The sequence below is a fragment of the Pholcus phalangioides genome, unplaced genomic scaffold (genome assembly GCF_987345545.1).
Source record: "Pholcus phalangioides strain wild (caught in Gottingen) unplaced genomic scaffold, Ppha-v1.0 ptg000042l_1, whole genome shotgun sequence".
Classification (NCBI taxonomy): Eukaryota; Metazoa; Arthropoda; class Arachnida; order Araneae; family Pholcidae; genus Pholcus; species Pholcus phalangioides.
The window spans coordinates 6,117,854-6,143,759 of record NW_028301628.1 but is presented as its reverse complement, the minus strand read 5'-3'; the positions used below and the strand labels follow the sequence as shown (position 1 = coordinate 6,143,759).

Below are 25,906 nucleotides of genomic sequence, written 5' to 3'. Positions count from 1 at the left end.
AACAAATAATGCCAGAATTGATGAAAACTTATAATTCTCATAATACCCATAATTCTCATAAACTCACACATAATTAATAAATGGGAAAAAACTTCAGAAAGGATAAAAATTCAGAATTAATCAATTAGAAAAAAATTTGATAATGGATGAGAATTCAGAATTAATGAAAGTGATAATTCTAGAATGGATGAAAATTCTGGATTAATGCAAGACAAAAAATTCCAAAACTGATGGAAATTCCCAATTAATGCAAAAAAAAATTTCAGAAATGGTGAATGTCTTTAATGATTTCTCATGAGTGCTGGATCTGGTGCAAACACACCTGTTGTACCCCCCCCCCTAAGGGCACCTCTGATTGAAAGACCACATTGAGTCAAGTCTGCTGAATTGTTACACATACACAATCAGGTTGGAGCACTAGCCATCCTGCATTGTAACAAAGTGCAAAAGACGAATTCACATTCAAACTTGCAATACAACCAACCACAATTTTTTAAACAATATTTCACTTCTGTCAATGATAAAACAAAAGAAGACAATTCAAAAATGACTCACTTTTTTCAACAGCTTTATATAAATATATATTTCAATTTTTTTAGGGGGGGGGGAGAATACGTAACAAAAATCACAATATATTTTTTTCCCATGTCTTCTTGCATGAAAAAAAAAATTATTACGGAGATAACGGTTCGGTTTTCACACTATCTAGAGACCTTTTCTTCCTTTTCTCTTTCTTCCGCAATCTGACTGCTTTAAGAAATTCCTCACTCAAGGGAAAGTCTTTACCCTGAACTGATACCCTAGTTACTGTTGTGGTATCCAGCTCTTCCTCTGGTCGTTCATTAGAGTGTGAACTCTCAGAAACACAGTCTCTTGGTTTTCTATTCTTGGAAGAAGATTTGACTGATTTCGACTTGGAAGAGTTGTCATAAGAAGAATCATATTCTTCTTGTTTTATAACCGTGTTCACAGTTTCGGCATTGTTGCAACTTTCCCCCTCATCAGAAGACATTGGTTCTTCTTTGATTTTTTTCTTTTTCTTCTTCTTTTTTATTTTCTCATGAGAATGGGAATCTTCTTGGCTTGCACCGAGAACTTCTAATGAGGTATTTTGACTGACATTTGTTGATTCCATAACATTCATATGTTCATTATTTGGCAAGGTTTCAGTAGAATCATCTGTAGAATAATCTATAAAAAGAAAATTAATTATCCCATCATTTTTGGTGAATTATAACAACTGCTTTCTTATGCTTGATAAATATTTTTTAACAGCTTGATGCAGCCATAGTAAAACACTAAATATTGAAACACATCTTCTCTTCTCACAGTTGAATAAAACTAGTCCACACACATTGGACTAACAATTTAAAAAACCTCATAATACAATGAAAGTCTGATATAATGTGGTATGGCTAATAATGAGAATCTTGCAGAAATGAATGATTTGCAAATGATTGCCAAATAGCTGATGTTAAAGAAACAAAAAATATTCAATTACAGCAAGTTGAAAATTAAGAAGCGTCCGTTATAATGTCAAAAAAATTCTTAAAAATGCCAGTTTTCCCTTTTTTCTTTCTCTATTTTTCTTCAAAAATTAAATATGATGACTCCGCACATGCAAGTCATAAAAATTACTTTGAGGCACTTCTAACAAGGAACGGACACCAGAAAAGTAATACAACAAAACCTTGCTACAGTGATACCTCTACAACAGAGCTGGACAAATTGCAAAAAAAATTTAGGCGACAAAATTTTTTTAAATAAAAAATTATGCATGCGAAAATAATGCTTCTTTTGACTTTTCAGGGCATAGTAACCCTCTTTCATGTGGGCAAATATGCTGCAATAAATTCCAAACATTTTGCGCTGTTCCCAGCCTGCAATTTAGTTACTACCCAAAGAAAATTTCAGATTCCAATACCAATTTTTTAGTCGCCATGGCGACCTGGCACTTGTCCAGCCCTGCCCTACAATGTTTTCAAATCTGGTTTTAAATTGCTTATAGTCTAATGTTACACTCCTCTTGATACAATGATATCCTTCGCTATGATAAATCCCTCTAAAATGATAATTTTTAAAGGCATTTTGAAATCGCTACAACAATATTATTAATATTTTACTAGAAATATCCTTACACTTGAAATTTCCTTCGCCGCCTAGCAGTCGAAAGGTTAGGGAGCTATTCTCTCGCTGTGCAGGTCTGGGTTCAAATTCTGGTTTGGGCATGGATGTTTACTAACAAATTCGCTGGATAGATCATGCTGATCCCCTGGGAATATGTGAGGATCATGTTTAAAATTTTTTTTTTTTTTAACACACATTATCGCTATTCCAAGTACATCTTACAAATTCTGGTATTTGGGCCAACCTGATCACCGAAAGTGCAGATAAAGTTTTTATATGGTTATTTTTTGTGCAATTTATTAAAGTGCATTGCAATAAACCTCTTTACAGGGACAATACATCTAACTGAATTTGTTCACCAACAAAATTTTTTTGCGGCGAATAAATAGTCACAAGCAAATTTTTTGGTGGTCCTAACAATGCAGATTTAGAAAAGATGGCAACAGCAGCAGCATAAATTTGATAGCACGTGATGACAATGTTGCCTCTCGATATAACAATTATTCCTTTACAAGAGTGGTTTTCAATCTTTTTCAGTCCCTGCATATCCCCAGATGGCTCGGTTCGTTTCGCGTACTCCTGCATCGAATCCTCACCCAATCTGTTTCACCCATTACAGATTTTGAAAATTTCTGCAAAAAAGTATATGTTGAATTGAATTAAATGGTCTATTTTTTCATTTCATAGTTTTTACTTTTGAAGAAAGCAAGCAAATTAGCACAAAGATTGGAAAAAAAGAAAAATTAATGTGATATTTGAATGTGTACTGAATTACAAAGATTTGGAAAATTAGGCTCAAAAGAGGATAAATACAATCTCAAACCCAGAGAGCTGCATTCAATTTGCTTCTCTATTTATTTTTCACATAAGTATGTGAAGAAAAAAACACATTCAATAAGCTGTATGTTTGTAAATGGCAACAAAAACATTATGGCTTTTCTAGTTCACAGTATTTGTGATTGCTTTTCTCGTCACTGCGAAAAAAAATGACTATGTTTACTATTCTGCCATCAAAGAGATTCTGCAGAGTGGTATCTGATGTGAGCTCTAGCAATCTTTCCTTTTCTGCAATCTACAATGTTCAAAACACACAAAATACTCTTCTTTGAAAGGATTAGATATTCACTGATCCTCCATTTCCGGCTCGGAAAAATATTTTTCAAACGGAAATTTTAATCTCCATGTGCTCAGTTATCTTATCACGACTGTTAAATTTAGTTTGGCTAGTGACAAGAAATCATGAAGTGTTTCAAACACTTCAGGTTGTCCTTTTTTAACGCACTTTGTCCAAAAATCAAAATTTTTTTCATGGATTAAATTTTGTCAACAACATTAAAAATGCTGCAATTTTTTTGAAGTGAAAGATTGAGTTTATTAATCTGGTGGAAAATATCACTCAGGTATGCAAGGCTTGGTAGCCATTCAAAATCCAGTCAACTTTTGCTTCCACACAGATGTAGTTTTTAGCCATTTATCCATAGCATAAATCATGTGAATAGTAGGTAATTGGTAGAAAAATTGACAGAGAAGGATTGTAGGAGTAACACGCACACACCTCAATGTAAACAACCCCAATAAAAGTTAAACACAAATTAATTTCTTACTTTTTATGTACAGCCCAGCAAGCATCGAAAATCAAATCTAAAATACAGAGGAAGAGTAAGCCGCGAGAAAGAAGAGCACCAATCCTCATTGGAGGTTGGGCACGGACGGGAGGAGAGTAGACTGATCTTTCTAGCAGATGCAACTCCTCTTTCATCGAAGATTTTATTGACAGCGAGGTCAATATTAAAACTCACAATATTAGTAACATCTACCTACTTTATAAAATTCCTTTTGTTTTTTAGCAAGGTGGCTTATCATTTTCTTTTCCCGTACCCCCTAATGGCCTCTCCATACCTCTTAGAATAAGCGTACCCCCGGTTGCGAATGGCTGCTCTACAACAATATTTTTTCTTGGACCACAGAATATCGTTTTATCAAGGTTTCACTTTATTTTTTTTTTAACCACCTCCTCCTATTTTTGGGCTCTTCCCCCACTATACACATGGGATATGTGATAATTTGACTTGTCTTTCCCAGTGACTAAGGATCAATAGAACCAGAACTTATGTTACTAATTGTTTCTGAAAGACTGAAATAATTGCGCTAAAGAAAATTTCTGATCAACAGAGAAATGCTGACGAGTCCATGAAGCCATGGAAATGAGCAGGGATATAATAATTGAGAATTTCAATTGTTCATATGGTATACTAAATCGCTTTGATAGTACAAAATTTCATGCAAAAATGTTTTGCAGACTATACTGCTGCGAGACCAGACCAAAAAAATAAATTTCATGACTAGAGACTTCTGTTCATTTGCTAAATATGCTCCTGGGCAAAGTGATTTTTCTGAGGTCCCCCCCCCCCCATCTCACTAGAAATGACTACTACTAAACCACACATGCAACTCGTCCATATTCTTCAGCGGAACTTCTAATGAATTGGTGCATGTTGGAATGTGTGTGTACGTGTTGTGTACCTAAAATGAGGTTCGTTTCTGTGTAATGATTGTTATGTGTTGAGCTGCCATCTGCCATCAATTTTTCTAATGGTAAAAATAACTGCCCACCAATTAACATTCTTACACTAGAAAATTTGAACCAGATCTCATTTTCACGAGGATCCGGGTGGGCCCATGTGCTAAGATGACACTGTCTTTACTTCTATGCTATGTGCGTGTATTCCCAAGAAAAAAATAAAAAAAAAACATATCGAATTTAAATTCAGAAATTCACCTTTGTTCTTCTTTTTCCTTTTTGGAATTTTAGGAATTTCAGTGAAGCTATAATCATTTTCGACTGGTGACATAGGCTCTTCTTTTATTTTAATTTTGTTCTTTGATTTAGGTTTCTTGAAACTTTCTATGTCGCTATTTTCTGTAGATGAAGCACTCTTTTTCACAGGAAGGGCGTCCATATGCTTTTCTTAAATAAAAATAGAAAACAAATCATACTTAAGTAATTGCTGCCTTGGCTATCAGAGAGGCCTTTCAAAGACTTAGAGATATTATACTGATAGAAAATAACAAAATGGTACAGTCTGAATAACATAATTAAATGAAACAAAGAAAAAGAAAACTTGTTTTTAGTACATTTATTTCTTTAACTTGCACAAGCATTAGTCCAAACTTTATCAGCCTCCCCCATATACATACATAAACTGAAGAGCCAAAAAAAATGGTACAGGCATGCATATGCAAATAAAGAGATATGGAACCAATCAGAGTACGGCGCTGCAGTCAGCAATGCCTATATAACACAACAAGTGCCTGGCATAGTTGTTAGATCGGTTAATGCTGCTACAATGGCAGGTTATCGAGATTTAAGTGAGTTTGAACGTGGTGTTATAGTTGGTGCACGAGAGACATAGCATCTCTGAGGTAGCGATGAAATTTGGATTTTCACGTACGACAATTTCACGAGTGTACCGTGAATATCGGGAATCCGGTAAAAAATTAAATTTACGACATCGCTGCAGCCGGAAAAAGATCATGCAAGAACCGAACCAACAACGAGAATCATTAAACGTGACAGACGTGCAACCCTTCCGCAAATTGCTGCCGATTTCAATGCTGGGTCATCAACAAGTATCAGCGTGCGAACCATTCAATGAAACATCATCGATATGGGCTTTCGGAGCCGAAGGCCCATTCGTGTACCCTTGATGAATGCACGACACAAATCTTTACGCCTCGCCTGGGCCCGGCAACACCGACATTGGACTGTTGAGGACTGGAAACACGTTGCTTGGTCTGACGAGTCTCGGTTCCAATTGCTTCCAGCTGATGGACGTGTACGGGTATGGAGACAACCTCATGAATCCATGGACCCTACATGTCAACAGGGGACTGTTCAAGCTGGTGGAGGCTCTGTGATGGTATGGGGCGTGTGCAGTTGGCGTGATATGGGACCCCTGATACATCTAGATACGATTCTGACAGGTGACAGGTACGTAAGCATCCTGTCTGATCACCTGCACCCATTCATGTCCATTGTGCATTCTGACGGACTTGGACAATTTCAGCAGGACAATGTGACACCCCACACGTCCAGAATTGCTACAAAGTGGGTCCAGGAATACTCTTCTGACTTTAGACACTTCCACTGGCCACCAAAATCCCCAGACATGAACATTATTGAACATATCTGGGATGCCTTGCAATGTGCTGTTCAGAAGAGATCTACACCCTCCTCTTACTCCTATGGATTTATGGACAGCCCTGCAGGATTCATGGTGTCAATTACCTCCAGCACTACTTCAGACAATAGTCGAGTCCATGCCACGTCGTGTTGCGGCACTTCTGCGTGCTTGCGGGGGCCCTATACGATATTAGGCAGGTCTACCAGTTTTTTTGGCTCTTCAGTGTATGTATACACAGGGTGCATATATATATACAGGGCATATGGCATTTTACTACTACTATACCAAACGCCAACTCTGGCCATATCACTATATCGCAATTTACTGCCATGAATGAGATGGGTTGGAAATGAAGGCACTGTCTATCTGTGGTCACCTCAAGCTTGTTAGGGAGAATACCTACATCCTCCTTCGGGTTTGAACCTGGGACCCTGACAGCAACCTTCATGGTGGTAGACGAGCATCATACTACCATGCCACTCGGGCATGGCATTTTACTAGCAAACCATTGATCCCAGATGCATATTTCCAATTAGAAAACATATCCAAATATCATGTAGTACTGCAATATGTCATTCATGTTGCATGGGGTTTTTTTTTGTATAGTTATTAAAATAAAAGTGTTAACGTTTTATACGGATATCCCATGCTCAAGAACCCAATTACGAAGTTGTTGCCCGGTCTCTCCCGATGCCAACTAAAAAAATTTTTTTTCAAAACTCTAAGTGCAATATTCAAGGAGATATTATACGTATATATATTATACATATATATAATTTGAAAAATGGAGGAAAGTTGGAAAAAATAGCATTAACCCATTAATGCTGGTTGGTAGGAAAATTTGCCATTCTAAATTTTAAGTGTTTTTTTGCCAATAAATGGTGGAAGTGGTTCCACTAATTACTTTTTATTTTAAAAAAAATCAAAGTCATCGTTAATGGGTTAAATATATATGTGTATATGTATGTGAGAAAACCATTTTACCTGTATTTAATGCTATTTTTCCCAACTTTCTTTCATTTTTCGAATTCATATATCTTAGTAAACTCTCTATTGTACTTAGAAACATGGAAATTTTTTTTGCTCGCATCAGGAGAGACAGGGCAACAACTTTCTAATTTAGTTTTGGGGCACATTGGGGGACTCAATAAAAAGTTAATTTTTATATTTTAATAACTATACAGCCCCTTGAAACATTAGCGACATATCTGAGTACTAGATGTTATTTGGAAACCTTTTCTAATCGGAAGTATACCTCTAAGACCAATGGCTCGTCAGTAAAATGCCATACTCCCCTCTTTGCTTGGCACCCTGTATATATCTGTATGCTGGGAAGTAAAAGACACAAAAGGGAATTTAACAAGAGAGCTGCTTGAAGTGTTTTTAGTATGTCTTTCTATGGAGCCTGCTTGTTTTATAAAATGAATATTTCTGATATTTATTGAAATATGAGTTAGTGACCTATACCCCCCCAAAGCAGAACGTGCCAAAATCTGCGACGTACGTTGCAGAACAATTTGGAAGAATTTTAAGATAAAGTGCAAAAAAGCACTATTACATGTATGGGGATTTTTACTGCAGAACATTTCCAGTCAGCTGAGAGCTCGTCGCAGAACAGGGCTAAACATTCTGCACTGGGGCATATACCTACGTACAATGTAACAAAGTACTGCAAATTAATAGTGTTATAACAATATTGATGAAAATAGATGTAGTGCCTTTTACCTTGAGCATATAGATATATTCACTTCAAACTACGGGAAAAAAAAGGTAGGGGGAAAACCTTACTTTTCTTTTTCTTCCTTTTTTTGGTTAAATTTTCATCAGAAACTTCATCTGCTTTAAGAGTATTTTGAATATGATCTGTTTCAATGGAAACATCGAAAATCTCTGACTCTGATACTATTTCTGTTTTTGGTTCACCTGGTGAATAAAAAAAAAATTATACATCACAACAGATAAATAAATCGGTATTTTTGAAACTTTTGAGGAATTATTCAAACGAACACAAAACACACAACAGACAAATTAAAAACTAAAGCAGCTGAAAAAAAGATTAAATAAATGAAAAATTAACACAATCTAGATTTCTGAATTAAGCTTTTTCTGGTGAGAAATGTGTTATATAACATTATTTTCTTAGCATGAAAAATGCTTTTCCACATTCTCATTGTTTTATATCAACTGAAGAGCCAAAAAAACTGGTACAGGCATGCGTATGCAAATAAAGAGATATGGAACCAATCAGAGTACGGAGCTGCAGTCGGCAATGCTTATATAACACAACAAGTGTCTGGCATAGTTGTTAGATCGGTTAATGCTGCTACAATGGCAGGTTATCGAGATTTAAGTGAGTTTGAACGTGGTGTTATAGTTGGTGCACGAGAGACATAGCATCTCCGAGGTAGCGATGAAATTTGGATTTTCACGTACGACTATTTCACGAGTGTACCGTGAATATCGGAAATCCGGTAAAAAATTAAATCTACGAAATCGCTGCGGCCGGAAAAAGATCATGCAAGAACCGGACCAACAACGAGAATCATTAAACGTGACAGACGTGCAACCCTACCGCAAATTGCTGCAGATTTCAATGCTGGGTCATCAACAAGTATCAGCGTGCGAACCATTCAATGAAACATCATCGATATGGGCTTTCGGAGCCGAAGGCCCATTCATGTACCTGAATGCACGACACAAAGCTTTACGCCTCGCCTGGGCCCGGCAACACCGACATTGGACTGTTAAGGACTGGAAACACGTTGCTTGGTCTGACGAGTCTCGGTCCCAATTGCTTCGAGCTGATGGACGTGTACGGAGACAACCTCATGAATCCATGGACCCTACATGTTAACAGGGGACTGTTCAAGCTGGTGGAGGCTCTGTGATGGTATGGGGTGTGTGCAGTTGGCGTGATATGGGACCCCTGATACATCTAGATACGATTCTGACAGGTGACAGGTACGTAAGCATCCTGTCTGATCACCTGCACCCATTCATGTCCATTGTGCATTCTGACGGACTTGGACAATTTCAGCAGGACAATGTGACACCCCACACGTCCAGAATTGCTACAAAGTGGGTCCAGGAATACTCTTCTGACTTTAGACACTTCCACTGGCCAGTGCCGTCTTAACGCATGGGCCCACCCGGACACGGCCTGGGGGCCTCAAGCGAAGAGGGGCCTCACAAAAATGAGATACGGTTGAAATTTTCTAGAATTTACCTGGCAGGGCCTCAGAAAAACCACTTGGCCCGGGGGGCCCATGATGCTCTTAAGACCGCCCTGCCACTGGCCACCAAAATCCCCAGACATGAACATTATTGAACATATCTGGGATGCCTTGCAATGTGCTGTTCAGAAGAGATCTCCACCCTCCTCTTACTCCTATGGATTTATGGACAGCCCTGCAGGATTCATGGTGTCAATTACCTCCAGCACTACTTCAGACAATAGTCGAGTCCATGCCACGTCGTGTTGCGGCACTTCTGCGTGCTTGCGGGGGCCCTATACGATATTAGGCAGGTCTACCAGTTTTTTTGGCTCTTCAGTGTATGTATACACAGGGTGCATATATATATACAGGGCATATGGCATTTTACTACTACTATACCAAACGCCAACTCTGGCCATATCACTATATCGCAATTTACTGCCATGAATGAGATGGGTTGGAAATGAAGGCACTGTCTATCTGTGGTCACCTCAAGCTTGTTAGGGAGAATACCTACATCCTCCTTCGGGTTTGAACCTGGGACCCTGACAGCAACCTTCATGGTGGTAGACGAGCATCATACTACCATGCCACTCGGGCATGGCATTTTACTAGCAAACCATTGATCCCAGATGCATATTTCCAATTAGAAAACATATCCAAATATCATGTAGTACTGCAATATGTCATTCATGTTGCATGGGGTTTTTTTTGTATAGTTATTAAAATAAAAGTGTTAACGTTTTATACGGATATCCCATGCTCAAGAACCCAATTAGGAAGTTGTTGCCCGGTCTCTCCCGATGCCAACTAAAAAAAAATTTTTCCAGAACTCTAAGTGCAATATTCAAGGATATATTATACGTGTATATATATATTATACGTATATATAATTTGAAAAATGGAGGAAAGTTGGAGAAAATAGCATTAACCCATTAGCTGCTTGAAGTGTTTTTAGTATGTCTTTCTATGGAGCCGGCTTGTTTTATAAAATGAATATTTCTGATATTTATTGAAACATGAGTTAGTGTCCTATACCCCCCAAAGCAGAATGTGCCAAAATCTGCGACGTACGTTGCAGAACAATTTGGAAGAATTTTAAGAAAAAGTGCAAAAAAGCACTATTATATGTATGGGGATTTTTACTGCAGAACATTTCCAGTCAGCTGAGAGCTCGTCGCAGAACAGGGCTAAACATTCTGCACTGGGGCATATACCTACGTACAATGTAACAAAGTACTGCAAATTAATAGTGTTATAACAATATTGATAAAAATAGATGTAGTGCCTTTTACCTTGAGCATATAGATATATTCACTTCAAACTACAGGGAAAAAAAGGTAGGGGAAAACCTTACTTTTCTTTTTCTTCCTTTTTTTGGTTAAACTTTCATCAGAAACTTCATCTGCTTTAAGAGTATTTTGAATATGATCTGTTTCAATGGAAACATCGAAAATCTCTGACTCTGATACTATTTCTGTTTTTGGTTCACCTGGTGAATAAAAAAAAATTATAAATCACAGCAGATAAATAAATCGATATTTTTGAAACTTTTGAGGAATTATTTAAACGAACACAAAACACACAACAGACAAATTAAAAACTTAAGCAGCTGAAAAAAAGATTAAATAAATGAAAAATTAACACAATCTAGATTTCTGAATTAAGCTATTTTCTGGTGAGAAATGTGTTATATAACATTATTTTCTTAGCATGAAAAATACTTTTCCCACATTCTCATTGTTTTATATAATAGAATATAATATCACCCCTTTCCTATGCCAGGGACATGAATCTGCAGATTTTAACTATTTTGGTTCATCAACTGGTTGGATAACTTATTTTGTGATTTAAGTTTTGCCAAGGAATCAGGGTTTAAGCTACAGTCACATTTTTCGCAAAATGCTAAAGAGGTGGTAGCCACTTTCGCAAAAATGTATACAGGAGGTACGGAATGAGTAGACATCCAACCATCAATCATTACATTAGCATTGTAGCATTTTGCTAAAGCTTTTCTCCCTATTTTCGCTTTTTTGCGAAAGGAAGTTTTTATCTAGCTTAAACCATGCAAGGAACGTGTATCCCCTATTGAAAAAGATGTTACGCAGCATTTTAGGAAAATGACATCCATAGAGTAACATAGGTAGAGTAAACACTCAAAACGTGATCTCCGAATTTTTTGAAATGTACACGTTCATGTTTTTGGAATAAGTGAGAAAATATGATAAACTCAAAAAATAATTTGTAAAATCCAAATTATTGGGTATACATTGTACATTACCCCAAATATACTGGAGTGTAAACCACTGAAGATATACATAAGAACTACTAAAAAACACTTGAATCTGAAAATTTAATTTTCTGGTTTTGTGGAAATGTACAATTCACTATAAACTTTTGTAGCATCTTGACTGATACAAAAATTACTGCCGAATGTAAGACCGACTCGGGTGACAAAAATACAGCAGCAGATGATTCAGAGGAATTGTAAAGATTACTGATAGAAAGAATACTGAATATGCTGTATAAAAATGCTGCATCATTTTCTGGAGCAAAATAAGATAGGGGTTATCATAATTATTACGATATATCTTAATATTATTTGAAGTTTATCAAATTATTTGCAGTTTTTGCTAGTATAGATGACACTGTGAAAGCTCAAAGAGCAAAAGAAATGCATCAATCCAAGCTTCTAGATTATTTTAAATAAAATATGTAAATAAAAATAGAACCAAAAAAAAAAAAAAACAAATTAAACATGTTTTAGTATATTTGCATACAGTGTAATTGAACATTAATTGTGTAACTTGACAAATAAAAACTTAATTGGTATGCAGTAAAAGTTAGTACAAACTAGTTTTTGTCAATCAAATGTTTGCCATTTTTTGCATGCTTTTTCCTTTCTTATGTTAAAACTTTGTTGAAAATTCTCACTTCAAATTATTTTTTTTGCCCCTTGTCAGTTTTGAGATAGTTAGATTACAGGTACGCACTTGCAAGCATGCCTGTCAGGCCTACTGGAACATGTGAAGTGGCCTTCACTGCATTTTATGTAACTTCACATTGCATTTCTTTTATGTTTTTATTACACTGAAAAATGAGAAAGATTTAATTTCCATCCCACTTGTGACTTCATTTATTCTATTTAACTCTTACAGTAGCATTGAAGAAATATCTCACCTAACTTGATGCCTTTTATTTTGGAAATATATATTATGAGTTATCTTGCCTCCTCAAAACCCTCTTCTTTAGGCAATGCCAAGCTCAGACACTATATGTTGTGGTTTTTTTTTTTACAGTCAAACATGTCAGATCAACTGATCTGTTCTCTTTTTTTTTACAGTCAAACAGGTTTTCCAACACCAATGGTCAGATCAACTGCCAGTGGGTAGAGTCAGCTTTTACGCAAAGTTCAATAACAGAAGAAGAGAGACATTGTTTTTTTACTTCCCTTTGGGGTAGTATAGGAATATGCATACAGTATGCATAATAGTATAGTAGTATAGGAATATGCATACAGTATACATAATAGAAAAAAAAGAAGAGTATTTATCTTCCTTGCTTTCTTTTATTATTATTCTGTGTTGGGGGGGGGGGCATTTTTAACTACTCAAAATCAGAAAAAATATTCTTCTTGAAAACAGTTGTGCCTTTTGCAGGGGCTATAGTGATTTCCACTGTGGTGGTTACAATAAAAATCAGAGAAATTTTAGGGTTAACCTCAAAATTCTGTAAGCTTTATATTATCTGAGGTAGGTCTGGTTCACACTAGCCAATCAGGGATTCTACTGTACTTGGAAAGAACACTCACGATATTGACAATAACAATGCAAAGGGTGGAAATATTTTGAGTAAATTGTGAAGTTTTATATACAGCCGTTATTTTAGATACCATCCAGTGTTTAGTGTAAGGATGATTGATTAGATACTTCGTTTTGTGAACAGAATTCAAAATGTAGGAAGAAAAATTGGTCACCATAATACATTGAAACTTGAACCATTTATTATGAGCATTATGTAATACCATTAACTCTTATATACTGCTCTATCACAAATAGACTATTAGAACTGCTGAATTGTTTGTTGAAGATTTGTGACATTGGAGAAAAAAATGGATGTTATCCTCATGCATACAGAAATGTATATTTTTGGCTATTTGCGACGTTAAGGGTTGACAACCAAATTAAATTTGATTATTTTTGTTGCACCATGGTCATTTTCTGCACACAAGAAGGCTAATTAGACCAGGACCTACAATTTATTGGCAATTCTGAATGGCAGCATTTGACATCTTGTCTTTTTTACTGACCGAGAGGTTGGTGCACTAGCCCCTTGGTGTGGGACTCATTGCAGAAGCAATCTTTTTCTGTGGTCATATTGTCACAGTTTCTGTTGTACATCAGCAAAGTTTCTGACAATGACAAATCGGGTATCGAACTCAGACACCTCTAAACATCTTTTGGTTCTTTAGGCAAGTATTCTATCAATCTGTGCTACCATGCCTAATCAAATTAAAAGGGGGCTTGACTACTTTTTCTGGTGCAATAACTAGAAAGCATAGTTCTGTTAAGGCTTTGTTTGAAAATATGATTTGAAAAACAAAAACCCATAACACACTGTTTCAGAAAACATTTTGCAGCACATTTACAGAATCCCTAACAAGAAATAAAAAAAAAACTAATATTTCAAAAAAAATATATATATAAACTTGACAAACACACACACCTCTTTTTTTCTTTTTCTTTTTAGATTTCTCCTCAGAAACTAAAAATGCATCTTGTTCTGATACATCCCCAACATTTTTGACTTCTTGAAAATTTCCAACAAACCTACTAGATGACTCATCTAGTTTCCCATTTTGTTGTGAGGCTCTATGTTCTGCGATTTTTTTGGGAATTTTGATATTTTCGCTATCTTCCAGGACATTTTTGATTTCACCATCTGAAGAAGAAAACACCAAAGAATGTGAAGATTTATCTTTTGCCTCTTTTTTTTTCTTTTTCTTCTTCTTTGGAGATGGCAATGATTCTGTATAATGTGTGATATAACCTACAAAAAAAATAAAAAAGACTAAAAGTATATCACTAATTGTAACTAATAACAATGAGAGAAAAAAAAAACATACTTGAATTTCGACAACTTGAATTTTTGATATCGCAAAATAATTTTAATCTCCCATGTAACATATTTCTTAAAAATTAAAGATCTATAAATTTTTTATAGCTTGAAGCAAAATGACATTGTAATACTATAGTGGTATTATATCAAAAATGGAATGTATTTCCTAAGCAAAATACAATTTCATTGCTGCATTAAAAAGCTCTCCGTTAAAAAGTCTCGCCACAGAGAGCAACAGTTCTACAACGATAAATCATTCAATCATAACACTTCACTCATAGTCAGAAAAACTGGTGGCAGATGGCAGCACTACACATAACAAGCATTACATAGAAACAAAAAAAGAACTTCACGTCAAGTTTCACTACACGTACACGCACATTCCCGCATGTACCGATTCGTTGGGGGTTCCGCGTGGGGGGTGTGTGTGTGGACGGGGTGCATGTGTGGTGTAGCAGTAGTAGGTAGGGCCTCCAAAACATGGCTCAGGGATCCATGATGTTCTTAAGTCAGCCACCTCATTGGGCAATTTGCCTGTTGTGGCGTTGTATTTGTATTTGTTGTATTTGTATTAATAAATATTTCTACAGAAAAGATAACAAACACGCACTGAAAACTATAATTTGATAGAGTGAGTCAGCCTACTAGAATATTTGAAAGCAGCAGATGAAATAGGCCAACTTTTCCATCTTACTGATACATGATGGATTAAGACATTTTAAACTGATTGAATGCCATTGAATGGTGATGGTTCTGCATCAAGAACTCTTAAGGATATGGAAACAGATGAACCTTCTTTAAAAACTGGCTAACTTTTGTAACATGATTTCCTGCCCGCAAACAGCAGCGATGTATAATCACTTTTTAAAATTTGTTTGTTTAACCAGTGTCACTAATAATGAAATCTCAGCATAAAATGGGGGTGTGGGTCAAATTTTTTTTCTAAGAAAAAACACAGATTATTTAATTTACAATTGTACACTATATACTTACCTACAAAATTATTTATTTCCCTGAATTATTTTTCAAAATATTTATTTTCATTGGAATCTTTCAGAAAAAAAATCATACTCAGATCTCAAGCAAGACACTATAGTTGTTAGTTAAACACTTTTTTGATGGTCAAAAAATATAATTATGGTTTTTCTATATTCGTAACTAATAAACCCTGTGGCAGCACTGAAAAAACATACAAAACACTAGATATGCACTCAGACTGTTAGGTACATACTCTTTGTTCCAGACTCTGCCATGAACCTGGGCTGGAAGAGATTTCAGCAATGGGATGAATCTGGTGGCAGAGTCCTGGCACATTCATTCATTCGGTAATACCCTAGATCTATATTTATAGTCACCTCTTTTCTACAGACAATTTTTTATGCTATCATGGTGTCAGAATAAAAGGCAGATTTTACTTTTTAGTATCACAAATTTATACAAATACAAATACAAATACAAATACAACGCCACAACAGGCAAAATGCCCAACGAGGTGGCTGATAAAAAGATGCCCATAAAAATATGGTTGTCATATGTCACTGGTAACTTTTGAAATAAAAACTTAACTTCAACATGAATTGTTGTGTCAAATCATGGGGGTGAGTGCTGCAACTGATTAATTTAAAAATTGATGCTTTTTACACAAGCAAAAAAAAAGAAAGAAAGAAAAGAATGCATCTCGGCATGTGCATCAATATGCTGTACACAACCAGGCAAACCATGATATAAGTCCAAGAGTAATTTTTGTGAATTACAATAGAAGATAATGCAAAACATGCACTTTTTTCCTCTCAAAATTTCTTGAGGAATGAAATCAAAAGAGTAAATTCAAATTAAGTTACCCAGTTGCAGCATTCACTTGGACAATATCAATCGCCAAATTTGAATAAAAAAAAGGTATGTATTACTTCCAAAAGGATATTTCTGTTTCAACTTCTCTGGATAATCAGATCTTTCATGATTAGTTTCTTCAGGAACACTGCATAAAGGAACTTCAAATGACTCCGTCAGTAAAATGTGACCAGCGAAAGGCTTGTTAACTGAATTAAAAAAAAGAAAAAGAACTTGATAATTAATGATAATACTAAATAATTTTTTAAATGTTGTTTAAAAACTGGAATAAGTTTGCTTATCCTGTTATCATCCACCTAGAGTACATTCAAAAAGAGATCACCATATGTACTAGAAACTCTTTATCTATCCTTTAAATAAAAATATTTTCGTCATTTACAAAATAATAACAAAATACAGTGATACCTCATCTAACAATCTAACAAAGATGATTCCTTCCAGAATAATATTTGTTAGCCAAAACATGATTTCCCTTAGGTTTCTATGGAAAATCATTCAATTCATTCCGGGAATTTCCAGAAATTTCAAAGCAATTTTCATAAAACACTTAGAAACACTGTAAAAAAGACAAACACTGACCAAAGTCTGAGATAAATAACTTCACAATTGGATGAAGGGGAATTTAAAGGAGAAGATGAAAACTGAACTTTCAGTTTACACTTTGTACGCCAAGTAGTCAGGTTGGTGAACCATAGTGAAAAAGAAAAGGGTGTGAGAGATCATACTATGTCAGTGTTTCTCAACCATTCTGAAAACAAGGACTACTAAAATGTCTGAAACAAATTTGACGACTACTTGTATCCCGTATTGTGGGATACATCTGTAACTTTTGTTCTGATTTTTTTAAACATTTGTCCCATTTTTTTCAACGATATTTATTTGAATTTGTAATAATTACTAAAGTCATAATACAAAGTGTTTTCATAAAAAAATATTTGTGATGATTATGGTAAAAATGAAAGATGTTCCTCTCTCATATTCCTCAGGTTTTAAATTTTTTTCACAATTTTAAATACAATTGTGATTGTGCCTACTTTTGGCAATGTTTTTTTTATTACAATTGACAATGCCCCTTATTTTACAGATTGTTATTTAAGATTCCCAGCTTATATTTTTTTTCAATGAAATAGGATCATTAAATCATTTACATAATTTTGTTAACTGTGATTTTGTAGCAGACCTTTATTATCTCACACTTAAGCAGTTTTAGCAGTAATTAGTAAATTGCATTCATAGCAATAAATTGAAATTTTTTTGGCAAAATTTAATGATATCTTGCATTAAAGATCACAATTTCCTGCTTTCTCCTCGATGATGTATGGGGAACATAAGTGTATGAAGCTATAATTTTATTTGAGCCCACATGGAATATTGTTGTATCAATTACAATGGGTGAATAATTTTATCAAGTCTGTCTGCCGCCCACCTATGCCATGATCTTGGACCATAGGTTGAGAAACAATGTGATACGTGATTTAGTCAGCTCATTTCTCTCTCACACACATGCACATGAAAAATATAAGTTCCTGGAATGTCCACACTGTTCAGTTTGATACTGAGTCTCTCACCACTACTGTAGCAAACATCAACTCCGGCCATATCACTATACAGCAATTTACTACCATAAATGAGTTGAGTTGGAAATGAACACGCAATCTATCATTAGTTGTCTCAAGCCTTTAGGGAAAATATTTTATCTATACTCTGTCTCGGGGTTGAACTTGGGACTGTGATGGCAACCTTTATGGATGTAGATGAGCATCTTACCACCATGCCACTCAGGGGGTTAAGAGTCTTACTATATCCACTGAAACGCATTCAAGTCTAAGGCTTTTTTTTTAAATTAATTTTTTTCCCAGCTTAATCATTCATTTCACATGAAATGGCTCAAAATCTTTCTGAAAGATAAAGAGAGGTGTATCAAGAAAGTGATTCTATGATGGCAATGAACTAATCTGGCTCAAGTAACAGTTACTAATTGATTCATTTTGATTGGAACAAAAACTTTGCCCGCAATGCTGCTGTTTTATGTTACTGCATGCATCCATATCAATTAAGATGTTTGTTAGCCTAGGCAAAAAAAAAAAAATCTTCATTAGTCAAAGTATACCATGTATAGTCAAACCTCGTTAGTGCGTCATCCGGTTAACACGTCACTCCGCTTACCAGGCCACTTTCTGGAAGTCCCAATTGTCATCTGGCAGGAATTGGCACAGCTATGGATTACTCCGTTTAACGAGTCACTCCGCTTACTAAGTCATATTTTTGCTCTCCCAAGAGTGACACATTAACGAGGTTTGACTGTATTATATGTAATTAAAAGACCCAGAAAAATTTAAAGTATTTACTCTAGACACTTACCTACATGGAATTTCTGGTCTTTTTTTGAAGGCGCAATCAGGCTAAATTGAGGACCCTATTCAGGGGGGGGGGGGGAGAGAAACATTATTCAAAATGTAGGTCATGAAAGAGAAATAATAATTTTACAAGTCCTATACCTTTCTTTATTCAGTGAAATACCTAGATAATATAATTAAAGGACCAGAGAACTGTATCATTATAAACAAGTTATTGTTACAAATAGGAATATATCAAAACTATGAAAAATGCACCAGTACCATATAGTAATCTTATATGTAAATGTGAAAGTATGTATGTATGTATGTATGCTTGTTCTTTATGCAAATTATACAAATCTACAATTTTAGACGGATTGTCCCAAAATTCCACACATATACCAAACAGAACCGGGATTGAACTGTAGGCTACTTCAAAAGTTCGTCAGAGCAGGTGTCCGTTTCAGCAAATGCCTGAAATGGGCAAAAAACCTTCTGGCAATAATGGTTCCTGGGCCCCAACAGTGGCAAACATTGGAATGTTTACTTCAGTTGTTGTGGTTCCCTAACAAAGCGTTTCAGACATGCCTTTACAATGTTTTGTCACTTCTTTGGTGCTGCCAGTATTATAGTTCATTCCTTTATAATGGTTTGCCACTTTTCAATTCTCCTAGCAATTGAAGAAAACCCAGGCAGCACTGGGTATTTTCGCTAGTATGGTTATAAATACAAACACAGGCCACAACAGGCAAATTGCCTAATGAGATGGATGAAAAAAACATGCTAAAAAAAATAAGGTTGTCAAATACAGTGAAATCTCACTACAATGATAATCAATATAACAATAAATCCCTCTACGATACTGAATATAACAATAAATTGCTTTACAATGATACTCGATATAACAATAAATCCCTCTACGATATTTTTTCCAAGTCTTGTTTAGAAATGCCTACAGTTTAATGTCAAAAAAGCTGCCTCTCCTATGAACACAGTACTTGGCACTGTATCGTTATACCAAGATTTGACTGTATAACCAAAATAAAGTAACCCAATACAAAAGCACACAGATGATTATCACTATAATTATTCAAATACAAATTTAATCACAACGTGAACTGTCCAGAAAATTATGTGGACGTTATCTACCTGGATTTTCGAAATGCACCTGATCAAACTCTGACATGATAAACTCTTGAAATGATTACACAGGATTAGAGACATCTTATCCAATTGGATAGATTTGTGGTTATACAATGAAGTGAGAACTGGAAAGGGTAAACACAGTAAATGCCAAACTGCAAATTTTACAGGAGCGCGAAAAAAAACAAGTTTCAGGTGCCACCGATTAACATGTTAAGTGACATCTACTAAAGCGTTTTTCAACTACTTAGAGTGACTTGGGCACTCACATTGTTTCCCTGGTTGGCAGCCTTGGTATTTACTACGTTTTGAAGTGCACACAAAAAAAAAAAATTTTGGTAATTACTGCATTTACCATTTCTGGTCTTCAAGTCGCTGCACTTCATGGTGGATAGAAATATTTTTGATCGAACAGCTGTCAAAAGTGTGGTCCATCAAAAAAATGTCTGATGTGCCATATTTTTTCCATTTTTTATTGATAAATTGATAAAATTATCTATAGTGGGGGGGGGGGGGGTTATTGGCAAATTTGCAGATTGTGTGGGACTAGTAAATTAGTTTGCAAGAACGTGAGGTTTGTAAAATTGAGCATCGACTGTATGTATTTTCTTATTTCCTCCAGCCATCTTGTTGAGCGATGTGCTTGTTGTAGCCTTAGGTTTCTACTTGTAAAAAGTTGTTTTTTTTTATTTTAAAGGTGACTGTAAGTAACAAGGTTCCGCTGTGTTAACATCTGTCAAAACTCTTACTAGAACTTTCAGCAAAATAGAAAATTTAGAAAGCTGTATAACATTTCACAAAATCAAGGGGAAAAAGAAATTTTTACTTTGTTTTTAGCGGCAGTACTTGGTATAGCTGAGCTTTCAAGCTTATCTCCAAGTAAACCTTCATAGTCAAAATATGTCTTGCCATTCAGCTTCATAGGCATACCCTGGATCTTTGATAAATCCACCTAAAAAATTTAACATGAAAATGTAAATGCTTTCAATTAAAAGTAAATGCACACAGTATATTTACAGCAGTTGGGACGAGGGAATTGTTAGATCACTTTAATGAAAATTATCTGAAGCCACATTTGACAAGAATATGAATTTTTAGTACTATATGATGTGAATGTAAAGATAACAGACATTGCCAAAAAATGGTGACCAGCACTGAGTAAGTAAACCTTTCAGAATTTGAATACAATCTGTCTGATGAAAGCTTATCCCTGAGATAGGTAGCACTACATATATCATGTAGGATCCATCAGGAGTAACAAATAACTGTATCAGGCTTTTTTTTTCTTTTCTACCCTTGCGCATGCTGGTTGCAATTGCCTCCACTTGGTCACCACTGCCTCCCACCATACAAGATTTACAAGGTATGGTATCAGGATCGGACTTCAACATTTAGAGGTCCCAGTGTGAGAACAGTTTCACAGCCTTCTTCAATACTTTGAAAGATAATATGATAGGGATTAGGCCCCAAAGATTTACTCTTTTTTGCTCTATACATCCACCGATATTCAATTCGGGGGATAAAAATATTGGTTCAGATCAATCAAAAATACTTTTCCAAGAAGGTTCCAGAAAGCAGGGTCAAACCAACTTAACAAACGCATGGGCATACTGGACAGTGCAGGTGGTTATGAAGTCTCCCATTTATGAGATTTATGAAAAACAAAATAAAGTCTAATACATGAAATAAGATTTTGAATCGGAATGACTGGTGCTTCAAGTATGATAGGCTCACAGAATCTCTTTTCCACAGGACCCATGGTGCTGTTAAGACCAAGTTATTTCAAGTTCTGGCTTTCTAAAGCAGTTATTGTTTAATATTATATGTAGTTAATGCAATAAAATCTAGTTTTACAGATCTTAATATTTTGCTGCCGGGGGGGGGGGGGGGGAATGATCACACCTTTTGCACCTACTTAAGTCTTGTCCTGTATGGTACAATTCCTTTGATGTACCAAAATGAAATAGATCATGCCAATCAACTGATTTTTTGATTGTTTGCTGACCTGATATCAAATTCATGTGATGCGAGAGCTCAGGAAATCACTCAACGAAAACATATGTTTTATATTGAGAACAGCTCCCTCACAATAGTATCTCTTTTTTTTTCTTTGGTAATATTTATTTGATGAATTTCTTTCCACTGCTTATAGGTTTGTTATACATGTGATGGATTTGAACCCCACAATCCCCTAAAGCAACAAGATGATGTTAGCTCAGTTGCAACACATCTTTTCCGCGGGGAATTTGGATGATTTTTCCTCATCATCATCAAGGTGACATCTTGAAGGGTGTGTATGTGCATAGCCTTCTCAAAAGTTATACCGTTTCTTTTCATTTTTTAATTTTAGTATTTTTTATTTAGCTAGGTTACTATTTCGCATGCATATGTGGGGAAAAAAAATAAACAGGTTTAATGCATAGGCCTATTTGGAGTTTATGCGACGCACATTAAATGGGAGTCTTTTGTTATTAATCAAGATTATTAACAAGATAATCAGTTTTCTCACCATTTGGTGTTATTATTTTAAAACAAGATCTATTCATTAAATATTGTTTGCCCAAGGATTATAAAAGGAAAGGCAGGGGCAAAATTTGATGCAAGCGCTGTTCTACAGTATAAATATAATTCGTGATCGCCAGACTTTCAAAAATATTGAAAGGTTTAATGGGGAAAGTTATTTAAATTCCCCATCGTTTCGGTACATTTTTCATGCAGCATCCTTTTTTGGCCTTTGTACATTTATCGCAATCACGATTTTCTTGCCAAAAATAGATTATACTATAACTGCTCTAGGCATTATCATGGAATCATACTTCATACTACACATATCAGAACATGCGCAGAGTGCAGTATTATGCAAATCACAACAATTTGAATGTGACTCATTGTAATTAGTAACTGTAATGTGACTGATGAAATTGGAATACACAGTGTTGCATTTAGCACCTTGAAATGAAAAAGCGATAAATATAAAGAGAAATTGCTTACGCTTGGAGGGGCTTGCATAAACCATATCTCTACATCATCATCTTCCAAGTCCTCTATCCAAGGCTCTGAATTTTCTTCAACCTTGTCTTCATGGTAGTTTTCAGGAACAGCAAACTTTCTGAAAAGAGAACAGAAAAAAAAAAAAAAATTGAATATCTAATATCTAGACTGAATTTTGGCTGGAGAAGCAGAAAAAAATACATCACTAGGCTAAAAAACTATGAGCAACTTTTGAGTTATTGGAGTATAAGGCAGCGGGTCTCAAACTGTGAGTTGCCAATCTTTGTCAAAGATTCCTCAGAGCAGTGGCTTGACAAAGGTTTCTCATGAAGAGATTCTTTTTTAACTGCTCTGGGGAGCCGCAGATAAGAGTTGATTAGAAGAAGGAGCTGAGAGAGTAGAAAAAGTTTGAGAACACCTGGTCTAAGGAATTCATTTCCTGTTTTATAAACACTTTTGTTTGAGTCCTCACGGCAAGCGAGAAATACAGATTGCACCAAATTGTTCCTTAACCTTTGGTTGGGCATATCGAATCTGTGAGATGAAGCACCCAATTCTTCATGGCAAAATGAAAGGGGTTTACTGGGAGAAATTCAAGTTTTGTTCATATTTTGTTATTGAAAATTGCAAGATAATGTAAAAACATTACTCAAAAACAAAAATATAAATTTGTTTGAGGGAAGAATTGGGTTTGATGAGCTTTTTCTTAAGCCTAAGCAAAAATGTAATTTTTAATCTCACAGATCAGTTGCACCCAACCTAAGGTAAAATAAACAGCAGAGGATATATGTATACAGAGCTGGGCATTTAACTGATGTACAACCGAAGACTAGCAGTGACGTCATACTCCTTGCATATCTTTTAGAGACACGTGACACCAGGCATTTATTTGATGTACAGTAGATCTGATTAAGTTACGTCACCGGTTTGTTGTATCTTGTGAAAATAATAAAACAAAAATATCACATCTTTATTATAATTAGTGGGAAACAATTTCACTCTTATTTTGTCATGACGACTCACACAGAACCGGTGGGTGTGCTTCGCTTTCTGATCTGCAATCCCATGAAACAAGAGCATCATGACCCTTCACCCCTGAATATAATTAAAACTGAATCAATTGTCATGAAGGCTCACACAAGACAACCCTCCAAGAATGACTGGATGCTTAATATCAGGGTTGAATACGAGTGGAAAACAAAGAAAAATAAATCAGTAATCTCAAATTTTTGGCAGATAAAAGGAGCGGAAAAAATGCTTTATAGCAACGAGCTAGATTCAAACCATCAACCTTTATTTTTCAAATTTTCTACACTCTATCATTTCAGCTAACAGCTGATGCTAGCTGTAGACCTAATTTAACACCAATTCTTGAACATTCACTTATAGAACATGCGCTCTCAGAATGAACATACAGAAGTGACGTTACATCTTGTTAACCACATGCTAAATGTTTGTTTGGTCACATGCCAAATAAACATCCAGCTTGTATATGTATCCACAGTGGAACTAAATATTGCAGGTGTGAGTGAATGACTACTACACCACACACCAACTTTGGCCATACCTCTATTTACTGCTGTTAACAAGTTGGGTTGGAAATGAAGGCACCATCTATCGGTGGTCACCTAAAGCTTGTTAGGGAAATATCTCAGCTATATTCTTTCCCAGGAACAAACTTAGGATCTGAGGACAACCTTCATGGTAGCAGATGAGCATCTTACCACCACACCACAACACCACATTCGGGTGTGCGTGGTGTAAATGACTGGCCAGTCAAAGAATGAATGAGGGTGATTAAGAGCAATCAGTTATAAACCTCTCTTAAATGTTTTTTACTTTCCGGGGCTGGGGACTTGTTTTTTACTATAAAAATACACCATAATCTCAGCTCGAGGGGTTTTTCTCGTCCCAAATTTTTTTAACTTTGCATGTGCCTATGACGATCACCCATGCAAAATTTTAGGTGACAATACAGATTTCTCAATCACCCACATACAGTTACCATTTCTTTCTTTCAAACCGAGCCCGACTCACATTGTATTGGGCAAATTACCACGAAAAGGAATAGTGGCAGAAGTGTGCGCTTGCGTACCTAACAGGTAAGAGTGTGTATCTAGTGTGGCATGTGAATTTTTGAGCCCTGCCATCTACTTTTTAAGCTATGAGCAAAGTAACAGATGAATATTTGTACTGTTGTTGGTCTGTTACAAGACTTTTTAACCCAATTATAAGTACCATTATACCTATACATAACATAATTGAGCCTTATTATACAGACGCTGCAGTTAAATTTAATAATAAATAATACACCAATACTTCTAAACCGTACATGGACAACAAAGATATTACTCTGTGGACTAATAAAATTTTAATTGCTAATCGTAGCGTGCTGTGTGTGTAGATGTATGGTCATAACGTATTTATGTTGTCTGAGTTGTGTCATGTTTTACTGGCGCCATCATCTGGCTTCCATATTTTAACATGAAAATGGTAAATGTTTAAATTTTTAATGTTATGTAAACATTGTATTGTAGGTCTGCCTGCTCTCTGTACGAATACAGTAACTCTGTAGGTCTGCCTGCTCTCATAAATGTTTGTTTAGGCTTTATTCTAACCTTGTATTTTAAATGCTAGTAGAGATTTTAAACAATCTCTGCTAGCATTTAAAATACAAGGTTAGAATAAAGCCTAAACAAACATTCATGCCATAGAAAAATTGGCTGAATCAAAATACTACTCCTTATCACAAATTATACAATAACATCGTAAAATTAAAAATACCCCGGCTTGACTGAAGTGTTTTCCATACTTCGTGTGACTAGACTATGAATTACTTGTCTAGTAATTTACACGTGTCAATTTAATGTGAAAGTTTTAAGCATGGCATGTCAAGACATGACCAAATGACGCACGTGAACCGAAAAACAAAAATAAACAT

At 35.5% G+C, this 25,906-nt stretch overlaps 1 protein-coding gene across 2 annotated transcripts; it reads right to left on the bottom strand.

Annotated features, from left to right (window-relative positions):
* Nucleotides 1–556: 556 nt before the first annotated feature.
* LOC149063913 (uncharacterized) lies at nucleotides 557–25,906 on the bottom strand. 2 transcript variants are annotated; one of them, XM_089255076.1, is made up of 10 exons: nucleotides 25,750–25,906; nucleotides 22,966–23,083; nucleotides 20,801–20,926; nucleotides 18,857–18,911; nucleotides 16,552–16,683; nucleotides 14,252–14,575; nucleotides 10,884–11,018; nucleotides 8,100–8,234; nucleotides 4,907–5,095; nucleotides 557–1,191 (listed from the first exon to the last, which is right to left on the bottom strand). In XM_089255076.1, exons 1-10 carry the CDS (start codon nucleotides 25,773–25,775, stop codon nucleotides 674–676), a joined length of 1,758 nt encoding a protein of 585 aa, XP_089111202.1. In that variant the 5' UTR covers nucleotides 25,776–25,906; the 3' UTR covers nucleotides 557–673. The 2 variants fall into 2 exon arrangements, with proteins under 2 accessions (XP_089111202.1, XP_089111204.1); XM_089255078.1 differs by lacking the exon at nucleotides 8,100–8,234 and having other exon boundaries at nucleotides 25,750–25,898.